Raw genomic sequence first — 23,107 nt, 5'->3', positions numbered from 1 at the left:
CCCAACAGATCCATCGTTCCACTAGGTCAGCCAGGTGGATCGGTTCATCCCAGTCCCTCTTGGTCTGCCACAGGTCCTGGACTAAGACTTTGGCCCGGGTTGTGTATGGCAGAATATACCCAAGGGGATCGTATTGACTGGCCAGGGTGTGATAGATGGTGCGCAGAGTGGGGGTTTTGGTACTCAGGGCGGAGCGGTGCTTGTACCCCAGGGTATCCGGTATGCAGCTGCATCTCAATCCTAGAGTGGGCTCTTGTGGGTTAGCGCCAGACTGCGATAGCCATAGTTCACTGCTACTAGACCTGGCTTGTGGCGGGAGGTGCTGGATAACCTCCGCTCTGTTACTCGCCCACTGTCGGACCTCAAATCCCCCTTTGGACAGGAGATTCCGTACTTTGTCAAGGAGTGCTTTCGCTTCAGCCGTGGATGGGATGCTCTATAAGCAGTTATCCACATAGAAGGCATTTTCCACTGAATCCCATACTTCTGGGTCACTGTCTGGGTGCTCCCGTGCGTGTCTCTGCAGAGCGTATATGGCACACATCAAGGACTGCAGGTGGTGCCAAATGGGAGTACTTGCCATTCATAGATTGTGGGCTCTGCGTCTCGTTCTATATCTCGCCATATGAACCGGAGCAGTGTAGTGTCGGACGGCAGCAGACGAATCTGATGAAACATGGCTTTGATGTCTCCACTGATGGCTGTAGAGTGCTGCCGGAACCGGAGAAGGACACCGAGCAAGGAAGGACCTAAAATTGGTCCGGGGAGTAGACAGTCATTCAGGCTTTGACCAGCAGCTTGGAATGAACAGTTGAAGACAAGTCTGTACTTCCCACCGTGTTGCTGGATAACATGATGAGGGAGATACCAGGATTCGCCGAGTGCGTTTCCCTCTTCTTGAGTTGTCACTTTGGTGACATAGCCTGCCTTTACAAGGTTATGAATCTCTCGGTTATGAACTTCAGCAAGCTCAGGATTGTTCACCAGGCATCGCTCCGTTCCACGCAATAGTGGGAGTACAGCCCGCGTCGTGGTTGCCAGAGGAGGATGGTTGGGCACCCGTAGCAGTGGGGTTGCGTACCTCCGAACGCCATCCATTTCAGTGGTGGTGGTGCGCTTCTCCAGGAGGTCTAATGCATAGGAGTCTTGTTTAGAGCGAGTGACCTCCTGTAGCTTCCGGTTGGAGAAGGTGTCCATCTTCCATAGCATCTCAACATTCCGAAGGAGGTCAGTAGCTGGACAGGGGGATGGAGCTGGATTGCTTCTGGTGAAGAGGACTTGCTGTGACTGTACAGCTTGGGTGGAGAGAAGTAAATGGGCTGGACCTTGCACAGCCCAACCCAAGGATGTATGGACAGCAACGGGCCCGCCTTCTGGTCCAGCTCGTATAGGCTCAGTCGGGGTGACGAGATGTGGGTGGTCTGACCCAATCAGGATAAGTGGAGCTACTCTGGCCAGGCTAGGAAGAGGCAATCCTCGGAGATGAGGATATTGTTTCTGTAGAACACTTACCGGGCAGGAGTGCTCTGCAAGTTTCAGGCCATCCGCCGTGAAGGCATTGGTGATAGTATAGGTCACGTCCCTGTTTCCTGAAGGGGAAATGCTGAAGGTCACAGCAGAGCCTTTCATTTGGATAACATCATGTCGCACCGTTCTGAGATTAAGGGTCTCGGGGATCCTCTCCAGGTTAAGCTGTCGGGTGGCCGCCGGGAGAATGATTGTTCGTTCAGACCCATCATCTAGAACGGCGAATGTATCAATGCTTCTCCCTCCACTCCACAGAGTGACCTTGACCACCTTCAACATGACCCTTGGAGACCGGTTCTGCTGGTCGAGGTAGAACTCCTTTACAGCTCCTACCGTGAGCATACTCTGCTCTTTCTGTGCTTGGGGAATTGCATCATGCAACACTGTGAGATGGATTTCCGTACAGCGATTGCAGGGTTTCCTCAATGTGCAGGTCTCCGCCTTATGGCTACGGGCACACTTGTAGCATCGCTCGCCTGAAGTGATCCAAGCCTTCAATTGAGGTTGAGTGAGCTTTTTTACCCTGGGGCATGAGCCAAGGAAGTGCCCCTTACTATTGCAATATGGGCAGTAAGGCTGAAATTTGATGTTCTTGCTCTTGAGAGGGTCTTCTTCCCGGGTTCCTCCCCAGCTTCACTATTTAAGTACATAGTAGTGGGAGTTGGCCTTTTCTGTCCCTCCTGGTGTTCAAACTCCTTCCTTCCCCCGTAGACTATGGCTGAGATTGTGGCCTGGTGAGCGATGCTCTTCGCCCTCGCTTTCACCTGCAACCATGCGGCCAGGTCTCTGAGAGCATAGGTGCTTCTCAAGCCCTCTTTCAGGATGCCTTTGTTCAAACAATGTTCAACGAAACTGTCTCTGAGGGACGCTGGAAGCTTGGTAAGAAGCCTGTCCACGTGGGAGCCACATTTCAGCTCGTTCCCGTCTTCTCCTTCAACGGATTGGAGCATCGAGGTCAGGGATTGGACAGCCAGGGAGAACTCTTGGAAGGCAGCATGGTCTCCCATTTTAATTGGAGACATGTTCAGGATGTTGTTTAGTTCATTCTGGACTAGCTGGCTTGGCTCGCCATATCTCGCTTTCAGGGCCTGGAGAGAGGCAGTGTATGGTATTGCGGAGTGCATAAAGGATTGGGCCAGCTTGTATGCACTGGGAAACCGCAAGTGATCCATTAGTACTTGGTACTTGTAGCGTTCTGACAGATGACTGTGAATACCCAGTAGGCTCTCCAATGCCATTTCCAAAAGGACAAATTCACTCTCCTTTCCGCTCTCAAAGTATGGCAGTTTGGGTCTGGGAATTCCATAGGCTGAGGCTACTAGCAGTTTCATAATGTTGGCTCCATCTTCTGGTTGCGTGAAGGATAAACCCGGGACTTCTGATGAGCCCACTGTGACCTCATTGGGCCTGTCCCCTACTGTCCCAGACCCTCCATAGGTGGCAGCCGGAATTGGGTGAGAGCCCTCCCACCTGCCGTCTGAGGACTGGCCTGGTCCAGGCCCTGGACGAGAGGAATGATTTGCCGTGGTTGGTAATTGGCGAAAAGGCGAAGGAGTGATGCTTTGTCCAGATGGAGGAAAGCTAACTTCTGTCACTGGCATAGAGGGCGTTTGCGGAGTGGTCTGTCCCCGTGTTGGCTGTTGACCTTGGAGCCTCCGGGGACTGTGTACCATGCTGTACCAGAGGGGCAGATTGGGAAAGAAAGGCAGACAGGTCAGGTCCATCTGGAATGGTGGTCAGGTCAGCTCCCTGTTCGTTCCTCTCCAGGAAGGATGAGACCATCCGTGCCTCCTCCAATTCCCTTCTTGCTTGACGGTGCCGTCGCTGCTGTGCCAGGTATCTTGGCAATGAATTCCCTTTCCTGTAGAGCTCTACGGGCTTGCACATCCAATAGGTGACATCGTTCGTCAGCCTGTCGTTCCTCCTCAATCTGACGCTCAATTTCCTCCAACGCTAATAGTTTCATCCTCTCTTGTAGGACAGTGGTCTGTGATTCGCTGAGGGCTAGTGAATGGCGGCTGCCATGGCCACATCTAAAGGGGTATCCACTGGTCGAACTCTCACTCCGTCTAGAGTGCCTCGATGATTTCCCTTCAGTTAAGGGGTGAGCGGAGCTGGTCTCAGGAAGCTGGTCGACCTGTGCGGTGGGAGTTACCTCCTCCATAGGTTCTTCCTGTAGACCACTTTCCCGTCCCAAAGCAGTTTCTGGTCCTTGGTCCAGAGGGGATGGTTGATGGCTGAAACGTACAGCTGATCCATCACCAATTTGAGCTCTGGTGGGCTTGCCCTTGGATGTGGGAAACTCAACTACATAATCCTTAAGATAACCAGGTGCTTGCCTGGTTCTCCTGGTACTACTGGTGGTTGAGGATGAAGCCTTTGTTACTTTAGGCTTAGCTCCTGGACCTTTTCGTTGTTCCAGGACCTTTCCCTCCGCTGCTCTCCCTTCCTTTCTCCCTCCTTCCAGTGGACACAATTCCTCATTCTCCCCCTTCATTTCCTTTCCACCTGTCTTTGGTTCCGTCATCATCCGGCTTGAAGGACCATTGAAAGATTAGTGGAATCTGTGTGGGTAGCTGGACAGGTAGGATGACTGACAGTGAGGGTGAACAGGTGGTCACGGGTCAGGTGACAGAGGAATGGATGAGACTGAGGCAGGAATTCCTTTAACCATAAAGTGGTATATTTACTGAGTAGTGTGGATTCATGGACGCACAGGACTTCTGGATTTGACAGAGTGAAGGAAGAGAAAGCAGCGCGATCAGGCGATGGTGATTTCCTCCTTTTATGGAGTGGAGATCTGTCGGACATTTCCACCTGACCTAATTAAAGTGCCCCTGGCCCAGCTGAGTAAGTGGCAATGAGTTAAAGGATTATTCCACCAACTCCATGGGCTTTTTCTACATAAGCAGTAGAGTCAAATTTTAAAAAGTGATATAAATGTACCTTATGGAACAGCGGGGACTGTGAAGCAACACAGACACAGACCCATGCATACTCACATGATAACATATGCACTATACGCACACGTACACATGGATTTTGTGTTGTAGATATATGGTAGTGGAGTAGGGGACTGAGGCCACACACTTAGTGTGTTGTGAAATCTGTTATGAATGTGAAATCTGTTATGAATGTATTGTAATGTTTTTTAAATTGTATAACTGCCTTAATTTTGCCAGACCCCCGGAAGAGTAGCTGATGCTTTGGCAGCTAATGGGGATTCATAATAAACACAAATCAAATACAAATGGGGCCCCCCCGTCAGTAATTCGACCATGATTACTACAAGTTTAGATAGCTGGCCGCTAGACTAACTTATCAACCTAACATTTTTTGCTGACATGGGCTAATTGAGTGTCTGTCAGTGACTGACATAAGAGTAAAACTACTGATGCAAAACCACATTTCAAATTTGCACCTTGTATTCTACTATTCTTACTCTGCTTTCTTGACATCTAAGTCAAGCAGACAGGTCCTACAGGCCCTAGTTTTGTCGCACCTGGACTACTGCCCAGTTATGTGGTCAGGTGCGGCAAAGAAAGACTTAGGCAAATTGCAGTGGTTACAGGACAGAGTAGCACGTATTGCACTTTGATGTACACAGAGGACAAATGTCAATGACATGCATGCTTATCTTTCCTGGCTCAAAGTTTAGGAGTGATTGATGGCATCGCTGTTGGTCTTTGTGTGAGGTGTTGATGTGCTGAAGGTACCGAAATGTGTTCAAGCAGTTGGCACACAGTTCAGACATTCATCAGTATCACACAAGACATGCAACCAGAGGTCTTTTCACAGTTCCCTTGTCCAGAACAGAGGCTGGGAAACAAACAGTATTAAATAGAGCCATGACTAAATGGAACCCTCTGCCATCACAGGTAACTCAAGCTAGCAATAAAACCAGATAAAAAATTAAAAAAAATGAAAAAAGAACACCGCAACGGGGACTGTGTTTTGCTTTGCATTATGTATTGTATTATGTATGTGATACGACTGTGATGTGTGGTTGTCTCGCCTGGCTATCTTAAGATGAATACAATAGTTGTGGGTCACTCTGGATGAGGAGCGTCTGCTGAATGGCTAAATTGTAATGTAGTGCTAGTGTGTGTGTGTGTGTGTGTGTGTGTGTGTGTGTGTGTGTGTGTGTGTGTGTGTGTGTGGTTTCCTTTTTGACCCCAGGAAGAGTAGCCTCGGCACAAACTAATTGGTGATCCTAATAAATACTACAACCGTACAGTGGGGGGAAAAAAGTATTTGATCCCCTGCTGATTTTGTACGTTTGCCCACTTACAAAGAAATGATCAGTCTATAATTTTAATGGTAGGTTTATTTGAACAGTGAGAGACAGAATAACAACAAAAATATCCAGAAAAACGCATGTCAAAAATGTTATAAATTTATTTGCATTTTAATGAGGGAAATAAGTATTTGACCCCTCTGCAAAACATGACTTGGTGGCAAAACCCTTGTTGGCAATCCCAGAGGTCAGATGTTTTTTGTAGTTGGCCACCAGGTTTGCACACATCTCAGGAGGGATTTTGTCCCACTCCTCTTTGCAGATCTTCTCCAAGTCATTAAGGTTTCGAGGCTGACGTTTGGCAACTCGAACCTTCAGCTCCCGCCACAGATTTTCTATGGGATTAAGGTCTGGAGACTGGCCAGGCCACTCTAGGACCTTAATGTGCTTCTTCTTGAGCCACTCCTTTATTGCCTTGGCCGTGTGTTTTGGGTCATTGTCATGCTGGAATCCCCATCCACGACCCATTTTTAATGTCCTGGCTGAGGGAAGGAGGTTCTCACCCAAGATTTGACGGTACATGGCCCCGTCCATCGTCCCTTTGATGCAGTGAAGTTGTCCTGTCCCCTTAGCAGAAAAACACCCCCAAAACATAATGTTTCCACCTCCATGTTTGACGGTGGAGATGGTGTTCTTGGGGTCATAGGCAGCATTCCTTCTCCTCCAAACACGGCGAGTTGAGTTGGTGCCAAAGTGCTCCATTTTGGTCTCATCTGACCACAACACTTTCACCAGTTGTCCTCTGAGTCATTCAGATGTTCATTGGCAAACTTCAGACGGGCATGTATATGTATTCTTGAGCAGGGGGACCTTGCGGGCGCTGCAGGATTTCAGTCCTTCACGGCGTAGTGTGTTACCAATAGTTTTCTTGGTGACTATGGTCCCAGCTGCCTTGAGATCATTGACAAGATCCTCCCGTGTAGTTCTGGGCTGATTCCTCGCCGTTCTCATGATCATTGCAACTACACGAGGTGAGATCTTGCATGGAGCCCCAGGCCGAGGGATATTGACAGTTCTTTTGTGTTTCTTCCAAAAAGATATAGATGTACTATTGTAAAGTGGTTGTTCCACTGGATATCATAAGGTGAATGCACCAATTTGTAAGTCGCTCTGGATAAGAGCGTCTGCTAAATGACGTAAATGTAAATCTGTGAATAATCACACCAAATGTTGTCACCTTCTCACCAAGCTGCTTGGCGATGGTCTTGTAGCCCATTCCAGCCTTGTGTAGGTCTACAATCTTGTCCCTGACATCCTTGGAGAGCTCTTTGGTCTTGGCCATGGTGGAGAGTTTGGAATCTGATTGATTGATTGCTTCTGTGGACAGGTCTTTTTTACAGGTAACAAGCTGCGGTTAGGAGCACTCCCTTTAAAAAGACACCTGGTAGCCAGAAATCTTTCTGATTTGAGATGGGGTCAAATACTTATTTCCCTCATTAAAATGCAAATCAATTTCTAACATTTTTGACATGCGTTTTTCTGGATTTTTTTGTTGTTATTCTGTCTCTCACTGTTCAAATAAACCTACCATTAAAATTATAGACCGACCATTTCTTTGTCCGTGGGCAAACGTACAAAATCAGCAGGGGATCAAATACTTTTTTCCTCCACTGTATGTTGAGCCTTTTTTTGGGGGTGGGGTGGGGAATTCACCCGCAGACTTACAAAAGGGGCGTCACATGGCCGCCAGTTGCCCATCCTTAAGCTAGAGCTAGGCTGCAGCTAGCATGAACTATTATTGTAAATGTTTATTCTGTCTCTCTCTTTTCTTGCTGAAAGTCATGCTTAGAAATTCAGGGGATCAGGATTCAGCTGTAAAGTGTCCTTTAGATCTCACAATAGATTTAGTACATTGTGAATTCTAAGAAAGATGAATTTAAGCTTGTGTTCTGTGAAAAACAAAGTGCACAATGTTGAAGGGCTATTTTCTATAATCAGCTTCAAGTGGAGGCAAAACCTTTTGAATTGACCATTTATAGAAATGTACATCTGTACTCTTTGGCCCTCCAACACTTAGGCATACTTATGTGTCCAGAATAGAACAACACCATGTGAGCCAGTTTGATATATCCTAAGTGCAGATAAGGGCGACGGACTCTGTCTTTTTCTCTTGTAAAAGCTGGGTACATTCCAACAAATAACCACATTTTTGGTGAGTGGGCCGAAGAGGCCCATCCATCAATTTGTATTGTGGATGCAGCAATTGAAAACTGCCATACATGTAAGACATTGCCTGCTAGCCCTCACACAAAGGTATACACGTTAAACTCTGGTTTACATTGTGTGTCAACCTATTAAGGCTGAACCATATGTTCTGCCCACACAACTGGTCCTTTTTTCCCCATCTGTGTGCAAGCCTGATTTCAGTTTACGATCACATCCCACGTCACCATAAAGTGCCCACAGCGGATGTACCAAATAGCTTCTTGTCGGGAACCTACAAGTGTCCTGGACAGAATGATGGAGCATTGGGGATCAATCTGTGAAAACCTGATGGAAATAAGTGTTGTTAACATCCCCTCTCTCTCTCTTTCTGACAGGTCATATTTGAGGCGGAGGTCTCGGACGGGAAGACCGGCTTCATTGCGATTGATGACATCCAGGTTTTGAGCTATCCATGTGGTAAGTCATTACACAGGCAGTAATTACCAGACACTCCTGCATTGCTGCTGATGGGTTTTTTGTTGCTCCGCAAATTAAGATAAGAAGGTGACCTTCTGGTAGAGGGGAAGGATGAGGTGAGCAAGGTTTGCTGCTGGAAGATAATAAAGTGGGCTGACCTGCATTTGAAAACAACAGTGTCGGCGCAGGAGGGAATAAATAAATATACTAATAAATGAATTTGCCGTGTAATAAAGGATAATTGTGCTCTCTCAGCATGGCTTTATGGGTTGTAATAGCCGGCTTCCACCCACTTCAGCACAATGAGGTACTTGAACGTTAACCTTAAAAAATCCCTGGCTTCCTGATAACCTGACCATTAAATATATTTGTGGATTTCTTAATTTTCATCCTGAGACCATTTTCAGCTAGAGACCATTGTACAACGACACAGTTAAGCATGTTTCCGACAGTTTCTACAGATGCCAAGAATCTGAGACTCCATTAGAAAGAATAGACTTTTCATTATTGAATAAATGTAATTTTAAAAAGAGAAGTCTGCGTGTGTCCAGTTGTTTGCTTTGTATTCACACTCTTACACGTGGATGGGGTCCAACCTGAACGTTGAGATATTTGGATTTTACAATTCCCTCAGTTCTATAGTCTATCCAGGATGATAAAAGAATTAACATTAAATAATGTAAAGATATCCCAATTAGTAGCACCAGCAACAACAGGGGTAGTGATTTCACCTTCACTGAGGAGAGCTCCTAACTAGGACTGTAATCCTTTTGAACAGCGTAACAATCCTTTATTACACTAACCACCATGGTTAGTTGTGACAGTTAATTCTAAATGGTGGGTAAAATGGCTGGTTTAGGTACCCTACACCCTTTGAGGACTAGACTGGTGCAGTCCAGTGTGTCCAGTCATGTATCCTGTCCTGCTACCTCCTCCTAGGTTACATCCCAAATGGCACCCTATTCCCTACATAGTGCACTACTTATGGCCAGAGCCCTTTAGTGCACTATGTAGGGAATAGGATGCCATTTTGGACACAGCCCTAGCCTCTACAGTAACAGCATTCATTTAAATTGACAGCTGCATCCAGAGAAATTATCTGAGCAGTGAGCAGTACTGAGCACTAGCCACCCCTCATTTGGCAGCGGGGTAAGTGGATTGACTCAGGGGACTGGTACGTCCCAGGCTAATTTGGAGATAATCTGCTAATGGCGTCACTCCAGAGGGTCATTTCTGTTGGATTTAGCAATAATAATTAAATAATAATTACCCTTCCCTCTCCATCATTCAACCATTTACTACTTTGGAGTGTTTAGTGAGTGCTATAGTAAAGCAATCATAGTCCTAGTAAGTGCATGGTTGCTCTTCAGTAACAAATGCTCTGGATTGGGACCAACAGGGGATAATCAGCAAATGCCATTTTCTTTTGCACCATGGCCTCTTCCTGATCCCTGTCTCAAGAGAAGCTTGCTGCTCTTCAGCAGCACTGACGCTAGGATGGATCTCTAACTAAGCTCTGTGTGAAATTAGTGTGTGCTGAACCACCCAGCTTCTATTCACCCATTGCACTGATGATAATGAACTAGCTAAGCACTCACCCAAGCTGACAAACTATTGGACACAGTGATTTACAGTCTCTATTTTAGCAATAGTCCCTAGAGTTAAATCACTATGTTTGGGTCTTTTTTTAAGGTCCTATCACTAGTCCATTGGATTATCTCCTCTTTTCTTCTCTTCACAATGGCCTCGAGATCTCACACTGTAGTGCTCTCGCAGTCTATGATGCTGTCTCTTTGTATGTATGGTATGTGCATAAAATATGCCTAATCAGTTTTTCCGCCAGAGTATTAAGGGTAATTTGGAGGATCACCCTCCGGCTGTGACTTGAATTCACTGCTTGATTATAGAATACAATTAAATTCAGAATCACTCCAAAACACGAATAAAAAATAAAAGAACAACTACAGGCACTGAGTTTTCCTTCTCAAAGCCAAATCGAAGAAAGATAATTCATTTTAAATGCAGCAATTTTAAACTTGCACAAGTCTTTGTAGTTGAGGAGAGAAACTTGGTGTCTCTATACATTGATAAAGTCATAGTTAATGTATTCAAACTATGAATATCCAAGCCATCGTTTTGCTCGTTAGGTAATCTGTAACGAGGATCCCTGGACATTAACAACCGTGTGAAGCCAGACAACCGTTTTGGTCCTGTTGTGTTCAGACAGAGTTTAGCGCTGTTTCATAAACGTTCCTCCTAGTTACGTGTGCTCAATTACTGCTGGCACCGCTCCAGACTACCACGCAGCATCTGGGCTGCCAACCTTCCAAATCACCATGAATAATTTAGCTGTCCAGATCAAAACTCTGCTTGTTAATATTCTTTCTTCAAAAAAAGACTCCATCCTTCTTCTCATGTTAGTTTAATGTTGTTGTTGGGTCTTTTATTTCCAGACCTCATAGGTTTCCTTTCCTTTTTCCTGTTGTCCCACAGCCCTCTTAGAACACTAGTATCTTTTCATTTGAGGTGCAAGTGTGTATTGTAATAATCCAGGCCGTTCACAGCAGTGGTGTATGTTTATTGAAAGTGTTTACCAGTAACCACTTCACCCACTCAGCTCTGGCTGTGTTTGTGTGACAGATGAGGTAGTTATTAGGACTTGCCGTCTGACATGGCGAGGAAAGGGGGGTGCTGGGAAACCGCAGGGTTGCATTGATCATGTCGTGTGCGCTGCGTTTATGACTGCTGTAATTGTTTTCTTCCCCGTAGATAAATCGCCTCACTTCCTGCGCCTGGGAGATGTGGAAGTCAACGCCGGGCAGAACGCCACCTTCCAGTGCATCGCCACCGGCCGGGATACCGTGAACAACAGGCTGTGGCTGCAGGTATGGACTGAGATTGGGAGCAGGGCTAGCCACTGAACAAAACAAATCAAATTTTAAGTCACATGTGCCAAATACAACAGGACCTTACAGTGAAATGCTTACTTACGAGTCCCTAACCAACAATGCAGTTTAAAAAGAAAATACAGATAAGAATAATAGTTTCAAGTAACAAGTAATTAAAGAGCAGCAGTGAAATAACAATAGCGAGGCTATATACAGGGGGTCTACTGATACAGAGTCAATGTGCGGGGGCACCGGTTATTTGAGGTAGTATGTATATGTAGGTAAAGTTATTAAAAGTGACTAGCCTGGGTAGCCATTTGCAGGAACTGCTGACACACTCCAGCCACATGAGGTCTTGCATTAGGAGGAACCCAGGGCCAACCGCACCAGCATATGGTCTCACAAGGGGTCTGAGGATCTCATCTCGGTACCTAATGGCAGTCAGGCTACCTCTGGCGAGCACATGGAGGGCTGTGCGGCCCCCCCAAAGAAATGCCAGCCCACACCATGACCGACCCACCGCCAAACCGGTCATGCTGGAGGATGTTGCAGGCAGCAGAACGTTCTCCACGGCGTCTCCAGACTATTACGTCTGTCGCATGTGCTCAGTGTGAACCTGCTTTCATCTGTGAAGAGCACAGGGCGCCAGTGGCGAATTTGCCAATTTTGGTGTTCTCTGGCAAATGCCAAACGTCCTGCATGGTGTTGGGCTATAAGCACAACCCCCACCTGTGGACGTCGGGCCCTCATACCACCCTCATGGAGTCTGTTTCTGACCATTTGAGCAGACACATGCACTTTTGTGGCCTGCTGGAGGTAATTTTGCAGGGCTCTGGCAGTGCTCCTCCTGCTCCTCCTTGCACAAAGGCGGAGGTAGCGGTCCTGCTGCTGGGTTGTTGCCCTCCTACGGCCTCCTCCACGTCTCCTGATGTACTGGCCTGTCTCCTGGTAGCGCCTCCATGCTCTGGACACTACGCTGATAGACACAGCAAACCTTCTTCCCACAGCTCGCATTGATGTGCCATCCTGGATGAGCTGCACTACCTGAGCCACTTGTGTGGGTTGTAAACTCCGTCTCATGCTACCACTAGAGTGAAAGCACCGCCAGCATTCAAAATTATTTATAAATTCTGGCAAATTAGTTCACAACGAGCCAGGCGGCCCAAACTGTTGCATATACCCTGACTCTGCGTGCAATGAACGCAAGAGAAGTGACACAATTTCCCTAGTTTAATATTGCCTGCAAACATGAATTTCTTTTAACTAAATATGCAGGTTTTAAAAAATATACTTCTGTATATTGATTTTAAGAAGGCATTGATGTTTATGGTTAGGTACATTCATGCAACGATTGTGCTTTTTTCGCAAATACGCTTTTGTTAAATCATCCCCCGTTTGGTGAATTTGGCTGTCTTTGTTAGGAAGAAATGGTCTTCACACAGTTCAATGAGCCAGGCGGCCCAAACTGCTGCATATACCCTGACTCTGCTGCACAGAACACAAGAGAAGTGACACAATTTCCCTAGTTAAAATAAATTTATGTTAGCAGGCAATATTAACTAAATATGCAGGTTTAAAAATATATACTTGTATATTGATTTTAAGGTTGATGTTTATGGTTGGGTACACATTGGTGCAACGACAGTGCTTTTTTCGCGAATGCGATTGTTAAATCACCCATTTGGCGAAGTAGGCTGTGATTCAATAATAAATTAACAGGCACCGCATCGATTATATGCAACGCAGGACAAGCTAGATAAACTAGTAATATCATCAACCGTGTGTAGTTAACTAGTGATTATATTAAGATTGATTGATTGTTTTTTTATAAGATACGTTTAACGCTAGCTAGCGCCTTACCTTGGCTCCTTGCCGCATTTGCATAACAGGTAGTCAGCCTGCCACGCAGTCTCCTTGTGGCGTGCCATGATCGGTGTCCAAAAATGCCCATTACCGATTTGTTATGAAAACTTGAAATCGGCCCTAATTAATCGGCCATTCCGATTAATCGGTCGACCTCTGTAGTGCCTTGCAGTCAGAGGCCGAGCAGTAGCCATACCAGGCAGTGATGCAACCAGTCAGTATAATCTCGATGGTGCAGCTGTAGAACCTTTTGAGGATCTGAGGACCCATGCCAAATCTGTTCAGTCTCCTGAGGGGGAATAGGTTTTGTCGTGCCCTCTTCACGACTGTCTTGACATGCGTGGACCATGTTAGTTTGTTGGTGATGTGGACACCAAGGAACTTTAAGCTCTCGACCTGCTCCACTACAGCCCTGTCGATGAGAATGGGGGCGTGCTCGGTCCTCTTTTTCTTGTAGTCCACAATCATCTCCTTTGTCTTGATCATGTTGAGGGATAGGTTGTTGTTGTCCTGGCACCACAAAGCCAGGTCTCTGACCTCCTCCCTATAGGCTGTCTCGTCATTGTCTGTGATCAGGCCTACCACTGTTGTGTCATCTGCAAATTTAATGATGGTGTTGGAGTCGTGCCTGGCCGTGCAGTCATGAGTGAACAGGGAGTACAGAAGCGGACTGAGCACGCGCCCCTGAGGGGCCCCTGTGTTGAGGATCAGCGTGGCGGATGTGTTTTTACCTACCCTTACCACCTGGGGGCGGCCCGTCAGGAAGTCCAGGATCCAGTTGCAGAGGGAGGTGTTTAGTCCCAGGGACCTTAGCTTATTGATGAGCTTTGAGGGCACTATGGTGTTGAACGCTGAGCTGTAGTCAATGAATAGCATTCTCACATAGGTGTTCCTTTTGTCCAGGTGGGAAAGGGCAGTGTGGAGTGCAATAGAGATTGCATCATCTGTGGATCTGTTGGGGCGGTATGCAAATTGGAGTGGGTCAAGGGTTTCTGGGATGATGGCGTTGAACCTCTGGACTGATGTATAAGCATGCGGGTCAAACTGTTTATGGATCATACCAACTGAGAAAAAGTAACCTTAAAATTACCCCACAGTACAATTCATCACTGAGCATTGTGTCCTCAAAACTCAAACACCTCTCTACCCCTTCTCAAACCCAATACCTGGCTCAATAAATGCCACGTCTTTTTGGGGAAATTTCTATTAAGAAAGAATGCAGTAAAATCAATTTGTCAGCTAGGGCTGTGGGAAAATTGCTGTTCAGGTGAGGGCATGATCTAAGCCCTCCCTAATGCCTAGGGTGAACTGATAAGACCCACAGAAATAGAGCGAGAGAGGGATGGAGGTGAGAAGGAGGTAGGGAGGGAATAAGAGAACTCCTCTCATGGATGACTGGGTGGAAAAGTGAGAGAGGCGATGTGACCTTTTCGGTGCCGGCGGTTGTGGAGGTGAAAATGTAAAAGAGCCACTGCTGTTGACACCAAACTTGTCTGATAACGATCCCAGTGATGATAAGCTCTAAGAGGAAGTGCTGCTTTAACAGACCCATTCATTGGCTCCTGCCGAGATACACTTTTATGTGCTATCAGCCATCATCCTCTTCCCGATTAATGCAACGTCCTTCCAATAAGTGCAAACACATATATGTTTTCCTTGTTGTTTTTATCATGCAGAGGAGAAATGGGGAGGACATTCCCGTGGCGTCGACTAAGAACATCAACCACAGGCGGTTCGCTGCCTCTTTCAGACTCAAGGAAGTGACTAGTCTGGACCAAGACCTTTACCGATGTGTCACCCAGTCAGAGAGAGGATCTGGTGTGTCCAACTTCGCCGGACTCATCGTCAGAGGTATGTGTGTCCTCATCAGATGATATCCTGGTATGTAGATTCATCCATGCGCTTCTGATTATTACCTCATAAATCTACCATATGTATTTGACTGATTGTAAAGTATTTGATTACAATAAATAGTGTACATCAATTTTGTCAATTGTAGTTTTGATCTCAGTTGCAAAACTCCAAAAAGATTCCTTCATAAACATTATGCAGATATCAAAAATAAATATGTGAGGGAACACACAACTAGCATATGTTTATTCAGGCAGAGGAATTTGAATATTATTTGGATATTCAAATGAGAATCACCAAAAGGGAGAATAATTACACAAGTTCTCATGTCATGATGTCTGAAGTCTGCTTGTGGAAATGCTTCTCAGATGTGGTCAGTGGAGAGAGCAGAGAGGCTTGGCTCCCAGCCATGCTTCAACAGACACCTCATAATCAGGAGACATCTTTCTCTCTCTCTCTCTCTCTCTCTCTCTCTCGCTTTCTCTTTCTCTTTCTCTCTGAGCTGCTCTGCATATCTCCAGCCACACAGAGAATTAGTGCAGACAATCAATCTTGGCTTCTTCAAAGTTCCTACCTCTGGCCCCAACCAAGAGGAAGGGAAGGCCAGTTTTTTTGCATCGGTAAAGCAAATCTTATTTTTAGCTTGGGCCAGAGGGTCCCAGAACCCTGGTGTTAGAAGGTAGTTCAACATTAACTGCACTGACAGGTCCAATATCTCACTAGCGCTTGAAAGAAGACATCCTGCTACACCGATCCGAAAGATGGTAATTTTAAAGGAAATTTTGGGGCCATTGATACGGGCGGCCCATAATGAGAGCTGGCATGGAGTTGCCCATTGTCGTTTATGACCTAAGGGTAGTAGTTTATTAGTGGCTGCTCTGCCAAAGCCGAAGTGACAGAGGATGCTGCCGGCTATTTTGGTCCCCTTTGTAACAAATGAAAATTTCAGTGGCAAATTCCTTTCACAGAAGAACTATTGATCTATGTGTCCCCCAGCGGTGAGAGAAACAACACACTGTGGCGCACAATTGACTTTGTCATGAGGTATGCGTGGCTCCCAGAGCTTTTTGAGTAATCATGTTTCCCCCTTCCTAGTAGAAACTAAACTTTATTGACAAGGTTGCTCATTGGAACAGAGCCTAAAACAAACATGCCTGGTGAGCTCTGCTTTAACAAATGAAAGCAACCTGTTCACGGCTTTGATCGTTAAAGTTATTTCTTACGGCTTATTGAAATGATTGCTGAGGTGACCTTAGGTGCAGTTTTCAATATGGTATTTCAATTTCATATCTTATCCAAGGCTCTATGATCAGGAAACCATGTGAAATATGTACTTCATCTAAGGGGTTCTAGTCGGTTGTCTTCTTGTGCATGTATGTGTGTGTACACTTTAATAACTGTTGTGTAGATAGTGTGCTGTCATCTCCCCCCCTGTGTATGTGTGGGGGACAGTGTGGTTCCCTGCCGTAAACAAGCTGGCTGATTGGTGGCAGACACGACTGTCAGCAGAGGAGCAGGCTGGGAGATATTTTCTGCTTAAAAGTAGATTCAAACTGCCAGCTCATCCCACACTGAAGAAAGGCTCCTGCTTGACAACCCCAGGCTCAAAGAGAGATTGTTAAACTCTGATGAAGCCTCATAATGATGCCAAAGAAAGAACTTGGAATGCACAGAAAAGACAAACACCAAGAAAGGAACATATTTTTCTAATGATATGAATATGAAACTGGATTAATTCCAAGCCACGAGGGCTTGTGGAGTATGTTTGCTGGTTAACCACAGGGTTTGAGAGGCAGAATGATTGTCACCTTGTAGATGATAGCCTAATACCACCTCCCCAAACAGTGTCTGTGTGCTGGAGGTAAGGTGGGGGAGACAGATGGTGGAAGGGATCACTCCTCTGTGTCCTGTAACAGCATCAGTCAGATGGAGATTGCTGCGTGCGCTTTGTTGTTCCAAGGCCTGCCCTGTCACTGTCATTTCTCCGATCTTGTCATTAGCTTTTAAAAAAGCCAGTGCTGACACGAGCGTTTCCTCCCACACAAAATTAAGTTGCTGCAGCGCTCTCTCTCCTCCCACTGTTTTTTTTTATCAACATACTGCCTTGGAGACTGTCGACTATATCGGCAATAAATGAAAATCAATTAGTATTAGAATGGCTCTCCAGCCAGGGCTGTTTGGGGCTGGGTTAGACCAGTCACAGCAGAGTTGAGCTGCAGGTTGGCCAGTCAGTAAGTTGTGCGACTGCAAGGCGGATTTTTATTAGCGTGGCCTGCTGAAGGATGTGAGAGATGGATGAGACGAGGTTCAAGGAGCAGTAATGCGAGGGCTCGGCGATATCATTCCACACTGTCACCACACACATGATGGATGGGCTGCTTGGGGAGAAGCAATAATGCCAGCTGATGAAAGATTTCTCTGCATCCCTCTCTCTCTCTCTCTCTCTCTCACTCACTCACTCACTCACTCACTCACTCACTCACTCACTCACTCACTCACTCTACCTGCTCAGCCCAACTACCTGCTCAGCCCAACTAGCTCTATCTTCACTCCTCCGTTATGAAGCCCTAAATGGGGAGAGTCAGCATGCCTGCCATGCCTAAAACCTTCCGCATGCTACTGTGCATTTTATTGGAAGCATATTTATAGTTTTTTAGTTGAAAGAAGACATTTTGTGTGTCAGTTACTCCAGACCTCCTCTCTTGTGTTTACGCCGTTTCCTCCAAACATCTTAATGAAATGAGAACGGTCCTCGCCTACAGGTACAAGTACAAATTAGATTGGCAATTGCCTCTGCATTTAAATGGCCTTTTTCCTCTTTCTAGTTTTTCCGTTGATGGGGTTGGTTTGTTTTCTTGGAAAACTACTTCTACCTAATAAACAACGGGTTCAATAATTAATTGTTTTTGATCAAATATATTGTGAAGGTTTCTGGTTTGTTTTAGTTGTCTATTAGTTATCCAGTATTTTGACCCAATACAATTACCAGGAAAAAGAGTTTCAGGAATTCAAACCAAAAATAATCGATGTTTTATTGCCACATACACTGGATAGGTGCAGTGAAATGTGTTTTCACGGGGTCAGCCATAGTAGTTCAGTGCCCCTGGAGCAAATTATGGTGAAGTGCTTTGCTCAAGGGCACATCGACAGATTTTTCACCTTGTAGGCTTGGGTATTAGAACCAGCGACCTTCTGTTACTGGCCCAATGCTCTAAACGCTAGGCTACCTGTAGCCCAAGTCCTGAGGTGACCTTAAAGGAAAACGTAGAAATACAGTGCCCTTGGGAAGTATTCAGACCCCTTGACTTTTTCCACGTTTTGTTACAGCCTTATTCTAAAATGTATTAAATCGTTTTTTTCCTTATCGGTCTACACACAATACCCCATAATGACAAAGCAAAAACAGGTTTTTAGAAATGTTTGCTAGTTTATAAAAATAAAATGAAATATCACATTTTCATAAGTATTCAGACCCTGCACCTTTGGCAGGGATTACAGCATCGCGTCTTCTTGGGTATGACGCTATAAGCTTGGCACACCTGCATTTGGGGAGTTTCTCTCATTCTTCTCTGCAGATGCTCTCAAGCTCGGTCAGGTTGGATGGGGAGAGTTGCTGCACAGCTATTTTCAGGTCTTTCCAGAGATGTTCGATCGGGTTCAAGACCGGCTCTGGCTGGGCCACTCAAGGACATTGAGACTTGTCCCGAAGCCACTCCTGCGTTTTCTTGGCTGTGTGCTTAGGGTCATTGTCCTGTTGGAAGGTGAACCTTCGCGCCAGTCTGAGGTCCTGATTGCTCTAGAGCAGGTTTCCATCAAAGATCTCTCTGTACTTTGCTCCATTCATCTTTCCCTTGATCCTGACTAGTCTCCCAGTCCCTGCCGCTGAAAAACATCCCCACAGCATGATGCTGCCACCACCATGCTTCACCGTAGGGATGGTGCCAGGTTTCCTCCAGGCATGTGCCTTTTACTGAGGAGTGGCTTCCGTCTCGCCACTCTACCATAAAAACCTGATTGGTGGAGTGCTGCAGAGATGGTTGTCCTTCTGGAAGGTTCTCCCATCTCCACAGAGGAACTCTAGAGCTCTGTCAGAGTGATCATCGGGTTCTCGGTCACTTCCCTGACCAAGGCCCTTTTCCCCCAATTGCTCAGTTTGGCTGGGGGGCCAGCTCTAGGAAGAGTCTTGGTGGTTCCAAACTTCTTCCATTTAAGAATGATTGAGGCCATTGTATTCTTGGGGACCTTCAATACTGCAGACAATGGAAACAGGATGCACCTGAGCTCAACTTTGAGTCTCATAGCGAAGGGTCTGAATACCTATTTAAATAAGGTGTTTCTGTTTTTTTATTTTTAATACATTTGCAAAATGTTCAAATAACTTGTTTTCGCTTTGTCATTATGGGGTATTGTGTGCAGATTTCTGAGGAAATGTTTTTATATAATCCATTTTAGAATAAGGCTGTAATCTAACAATGTGGAAAAAGTCAAGGGGTCTGAATACTTTCCGACGGAACTGTACATTTAACATGCATTTTCTTATGTACTTTCTGGCACTAGTGCAATACGCCCACCATAGCTGTGTCCATCTCAAATGCTGTTATGATATTGGTTTATTTTATTTTCCAGCTTAGCCTAATTCGGAAATCATTTTTGCGGCACGTGTCTCATGAACTACTGAGATGGAGAGAGATGAATTTGTTTAGAAAACAAGGAAACTAACACATTTAAAAACGATAGGGAAACCTCTACAGGGGAGTGTCCCTGGGTTCAGGTATTGTGTGTTCTGCTGGGACACTATAATCACCACCACCATACACTACTCACCAGCTTATTATAGTGTTACATCCACCTGGGTATTAATAATGCAAAAAAGCTAAACAATGACTTTCTAATTTTATGGTCTTCTGTTGGGCTTAATTCAAGAAAATACAAATATGTCTCACGAACAAAATATTTCTGGATGCCCTGCAGGGCTAAAAACTGAACAGGGCCTTTTTGTAGATAATTGTTAGGTTCCATAGACAAAAGCACAGGTCACATCAGATTGGCTGAACCAAAGCACTGGATTCCATCTCAGACTAACAGTGCCATAATACATGTACCACCCGCAGTATATGATTAACAGATGATTAAGTGGAGGGTGAACAGGTGGACATTAATAAAAGGTACTATATGCAGAAGTGTGAATACCAGACTTTGTGATGGTAACGTGAGTTCATAAAGATGATATGGGCAGGATGGGCCAGCACCAGTACAGTGACTGTCAGATTGGACTTGCTGTGATCTCTGAGAGTTGCCGCTGCTGTTGAAATAGCTGCAACAAAGTAATCGGCCGACAACCATCTGGACAGGGAGAGAGGAGAGAGAAAAAGAGGCCTGTGTGACGTGCAGAGCCAGAGACCAACTCCGTCTGAGAGGACAACACGTCTCCTTATGGGCTTTAGTCTGCCAGCCCTCTTCATAAAGAAACGTCAGACCCTTTACAGGCCTTATATTGGTCTTAAAGTGATGGAATGACATGACAATGGCTGCTCATGTCCCTCAGTATGTTTATTCAGACATTACATAGGACGCTTCCATTAGTTAGTTAACTCTCTAGGGGGAGGGTTTCATTAGCTTCTATTGCAGTGAGAATGGTGAATGTAGTAAATGTGATTTGGTTAAAAAAATGTATGATGTGGTGTTCCTGTGCTGGATCTTATTTCCCAAATGATTTATCGTATTTCAAGATATTTTTCTAAATATTTTTTACCTTTAATCGTCTTAAGGTAAAATATCTTGAAATAAGATAAATGACTTGTATTAAGCCTATTTTAGGTTAAAATAAGCAAAATTATCTGACAATAACTTTAGATAATTTAGCTTGGTTCGAACCCCCCCCCTCACTAATTTTAAGTGAATTATTACTCAATATAAGATATTTAGGCTTGCTTAGATTTCACTTTTTGCAGTTTAGTCCAGGATGCTCTGGGCCAGACTCCAGACCTATCCAGACTGACTGGAAGGGGAACCATCTGGTTATTCTGAGAGTGTTTGATAGTTTGGTCTAGCTCAGGGATGAAAAACAAGACGATTCTAACTTAAACATGTTGCTGATGCTGATCAGTTCATTGGGGGTCTGACAATGACGCATCTTATTAGGTTGATTATCAATTTGGAAGAAAGAGTCAAAAAAAAATTGAAAAATAATTTGCAGTAAAACACACAGATGTGGAAATCTTTTGCCAAAACTACATAAAGTTAAAAATTGAAACGCTTTTAGGTGTATGCTATTCTAAGCCATATGCTTTGATTCCCCCCTGTGTCCTCCAGAACCCCCGCGGCCTATCGCACCCCCTCAGCTGCTGGGCGTGGGGCCCACCTACCTCCTGATCCAGCTCAATGCCAACTCCATATTCGGGGACGGCCCCATCATTCTGAAGGAGGTGGAGTATCGCATGACATCAGGGAGCTGGATAGAGACCCATGCTGTCAACTCCCCTAACTACAAGCTGTGGCACCTGGACCCAGACACAGAGTACGAGATCCGTGTGCTGCTCACCAGACCAGGGGAGGGGGGCACCGGCCAGCCTGGACCACCTCTCATCACCAGGACAAAGTGTGCCGGTAAGTCTCCATCTCCGTTCTTCCTTTTTTTCCCGCAATTGTTTTTCATTCTGTCTTTTTCCCCTCGCTGTTACCTCTCTTCATGTCTCACTGCTCTGTGATATTTGCATACAGATAATTGCCTGGGGCCTTCTTATAAAACATAATTGGAAAAGCCAGGAAAAATAAACAAGGTTTCTGGTGGAGGTAGTGTCATGGCTGTCACTCACTAAGAGTTCCTCTCAGATCTAAGGAAATAAACTAACATGCTTTTCAGAACAATCTTTTCCAGTATTTACCCTGGGGTCCATGATGACAAACCTGCAAAAGGTATTCTCAATCATTTCTGCCAGGGCGGCGTGATACCCACACGCTTGGGTTGCCATGGCATCTGTATTAAGCAGCATACCAACAAGGCCAGGACTAGATAAAGAAGTTATATGGGGGAGCACGTAGTGGAGTGGTTGTGTTCGGAGAAGGAATCTGAAGATGGAAAGTGGTTATTAAGAATGATGCAGAATGTATGCAGTGTTTCATTACTCTGGGCATTGCCTGTCCATCAGCCTGAGACACTATCCATCTATTCCCCTGCCTGGTGCTCAGGAGTGAATAGACCAGCTGTATTCCCAGATTGACATTCAGAGGGCAGACTCTGCAGTTTTGCGTTTACTCTTCTCGGCTACTGTCAGGGTGTAGAGGGAGATTTTCAGGGGATATCGTCCAGGTACAGCCCTGTAGGCTGCTTACGAGGAGATGTCTACTGTACAGTGCATTTGGAAAGTATTCAGACCCCTTAACTTTTTCAAAAAAAAATTACCTTACAGCCTTATTCTAAAATGGATTCAATATGTTTTTCCCCTCATCAAATCAAATGTATTTATATAGCCCTTCGTACATCAGCTGATATCTCAAAGTGCTGTACAGAAACCCAGCCTAAAACCCCAAACAGCAAGCAATGCATGTTGAAGAAGCACGGTGGCTAGGAAAAACTCCCTAGGAAAAACTCCCTAGAAAGGCCAAAAACCTAGGAAGAAACCTAGAGAGGAACCAGGCTATGAGGGGTGGCCAGTCCTCTTCTGGCTGTGCCGGGTGGATATTATAACAGAACATGGTCAAGATGTTAAAATGTTCATAAATGACCAGCATGGTCAAATAATAATAATCATAGTAGTTGTCGAGGGTGCAACAAGCACGTCCGGTGAACAGGTCAGGGTTCCATAGCCGCAGGCAGAACAGTTGAAACTGGAGCAGCAGCATGGCCAGGTGGACTGGGGACAGCAAGGAGTCATCATGCCAGGTAGTCCTGAGGCATGGTCCTAGGGCTCAGGTCCTCCGAGAGAATGAAAGAAAGAGAGAATTAGAGAGAGCATATTTAAATTCACACAGGACACCGGATAAGACAAGAGAAATACTCCAGATGTAACAGACTGACCCTAGCCCCCTCATCAATCTAAACACAATGCCCCATAATCCA

At 45.5% G+C, this 23,107-nt stretch overlaps 1 protein-coding gene across 16 annotated transcripts in view; it reads left to right on the top strand.

Moving 5' to 3' along the window:
- The window catches only part of LOC106571353 (receptor-type tyrosine-protein phosphatase kappa), a 176,451-nt gene that overhangs the window by 82,786 nt on the left and 70,558 nt on the right, over positions 1–23,107 (top strand). For all 16 annotated transcript variants that reach the window (XM_082961728.1, XM_082961727.1, XM_082961729.1 and 13 more), the window contains 4 exons: positions 8,365–8,446; positions 11,216–11,331; positions 14,874–15,048; positions 21,361–21,654. In XM_082961728.1, the coding sequence (XP_082817854.1) occupies positions 8,365–8,446; positions 11,216–11,331; positions 14,874–15,048; positions 21,361–21,654 (667 nt within the window). The remainder of the gene's footprint in view (positions 1–8,364; positions 8,447–11,215; positions 11,332–14,873; positions 15,049–21,360; positions 21,655–23,107) is intronic.

Source organism: Salmo salar, chromosome 15, assembly GCF_965601325.2.
Source record: "Salmo salar chromosome 15, fSalSal1, whole genome shotgun sequence".
NCBI classification, from domain to species: domain Eukaryota; kingdom Metazoa; phylum Chordata; class Actinopteri; order Salmoniformes; family Salmonidae; genus Salmo; species Salmo salar.
Note: the sequence above shows the minus strand (reverse complement) of the source record. Positions and strands in the feature narration are given on the sequence as shown.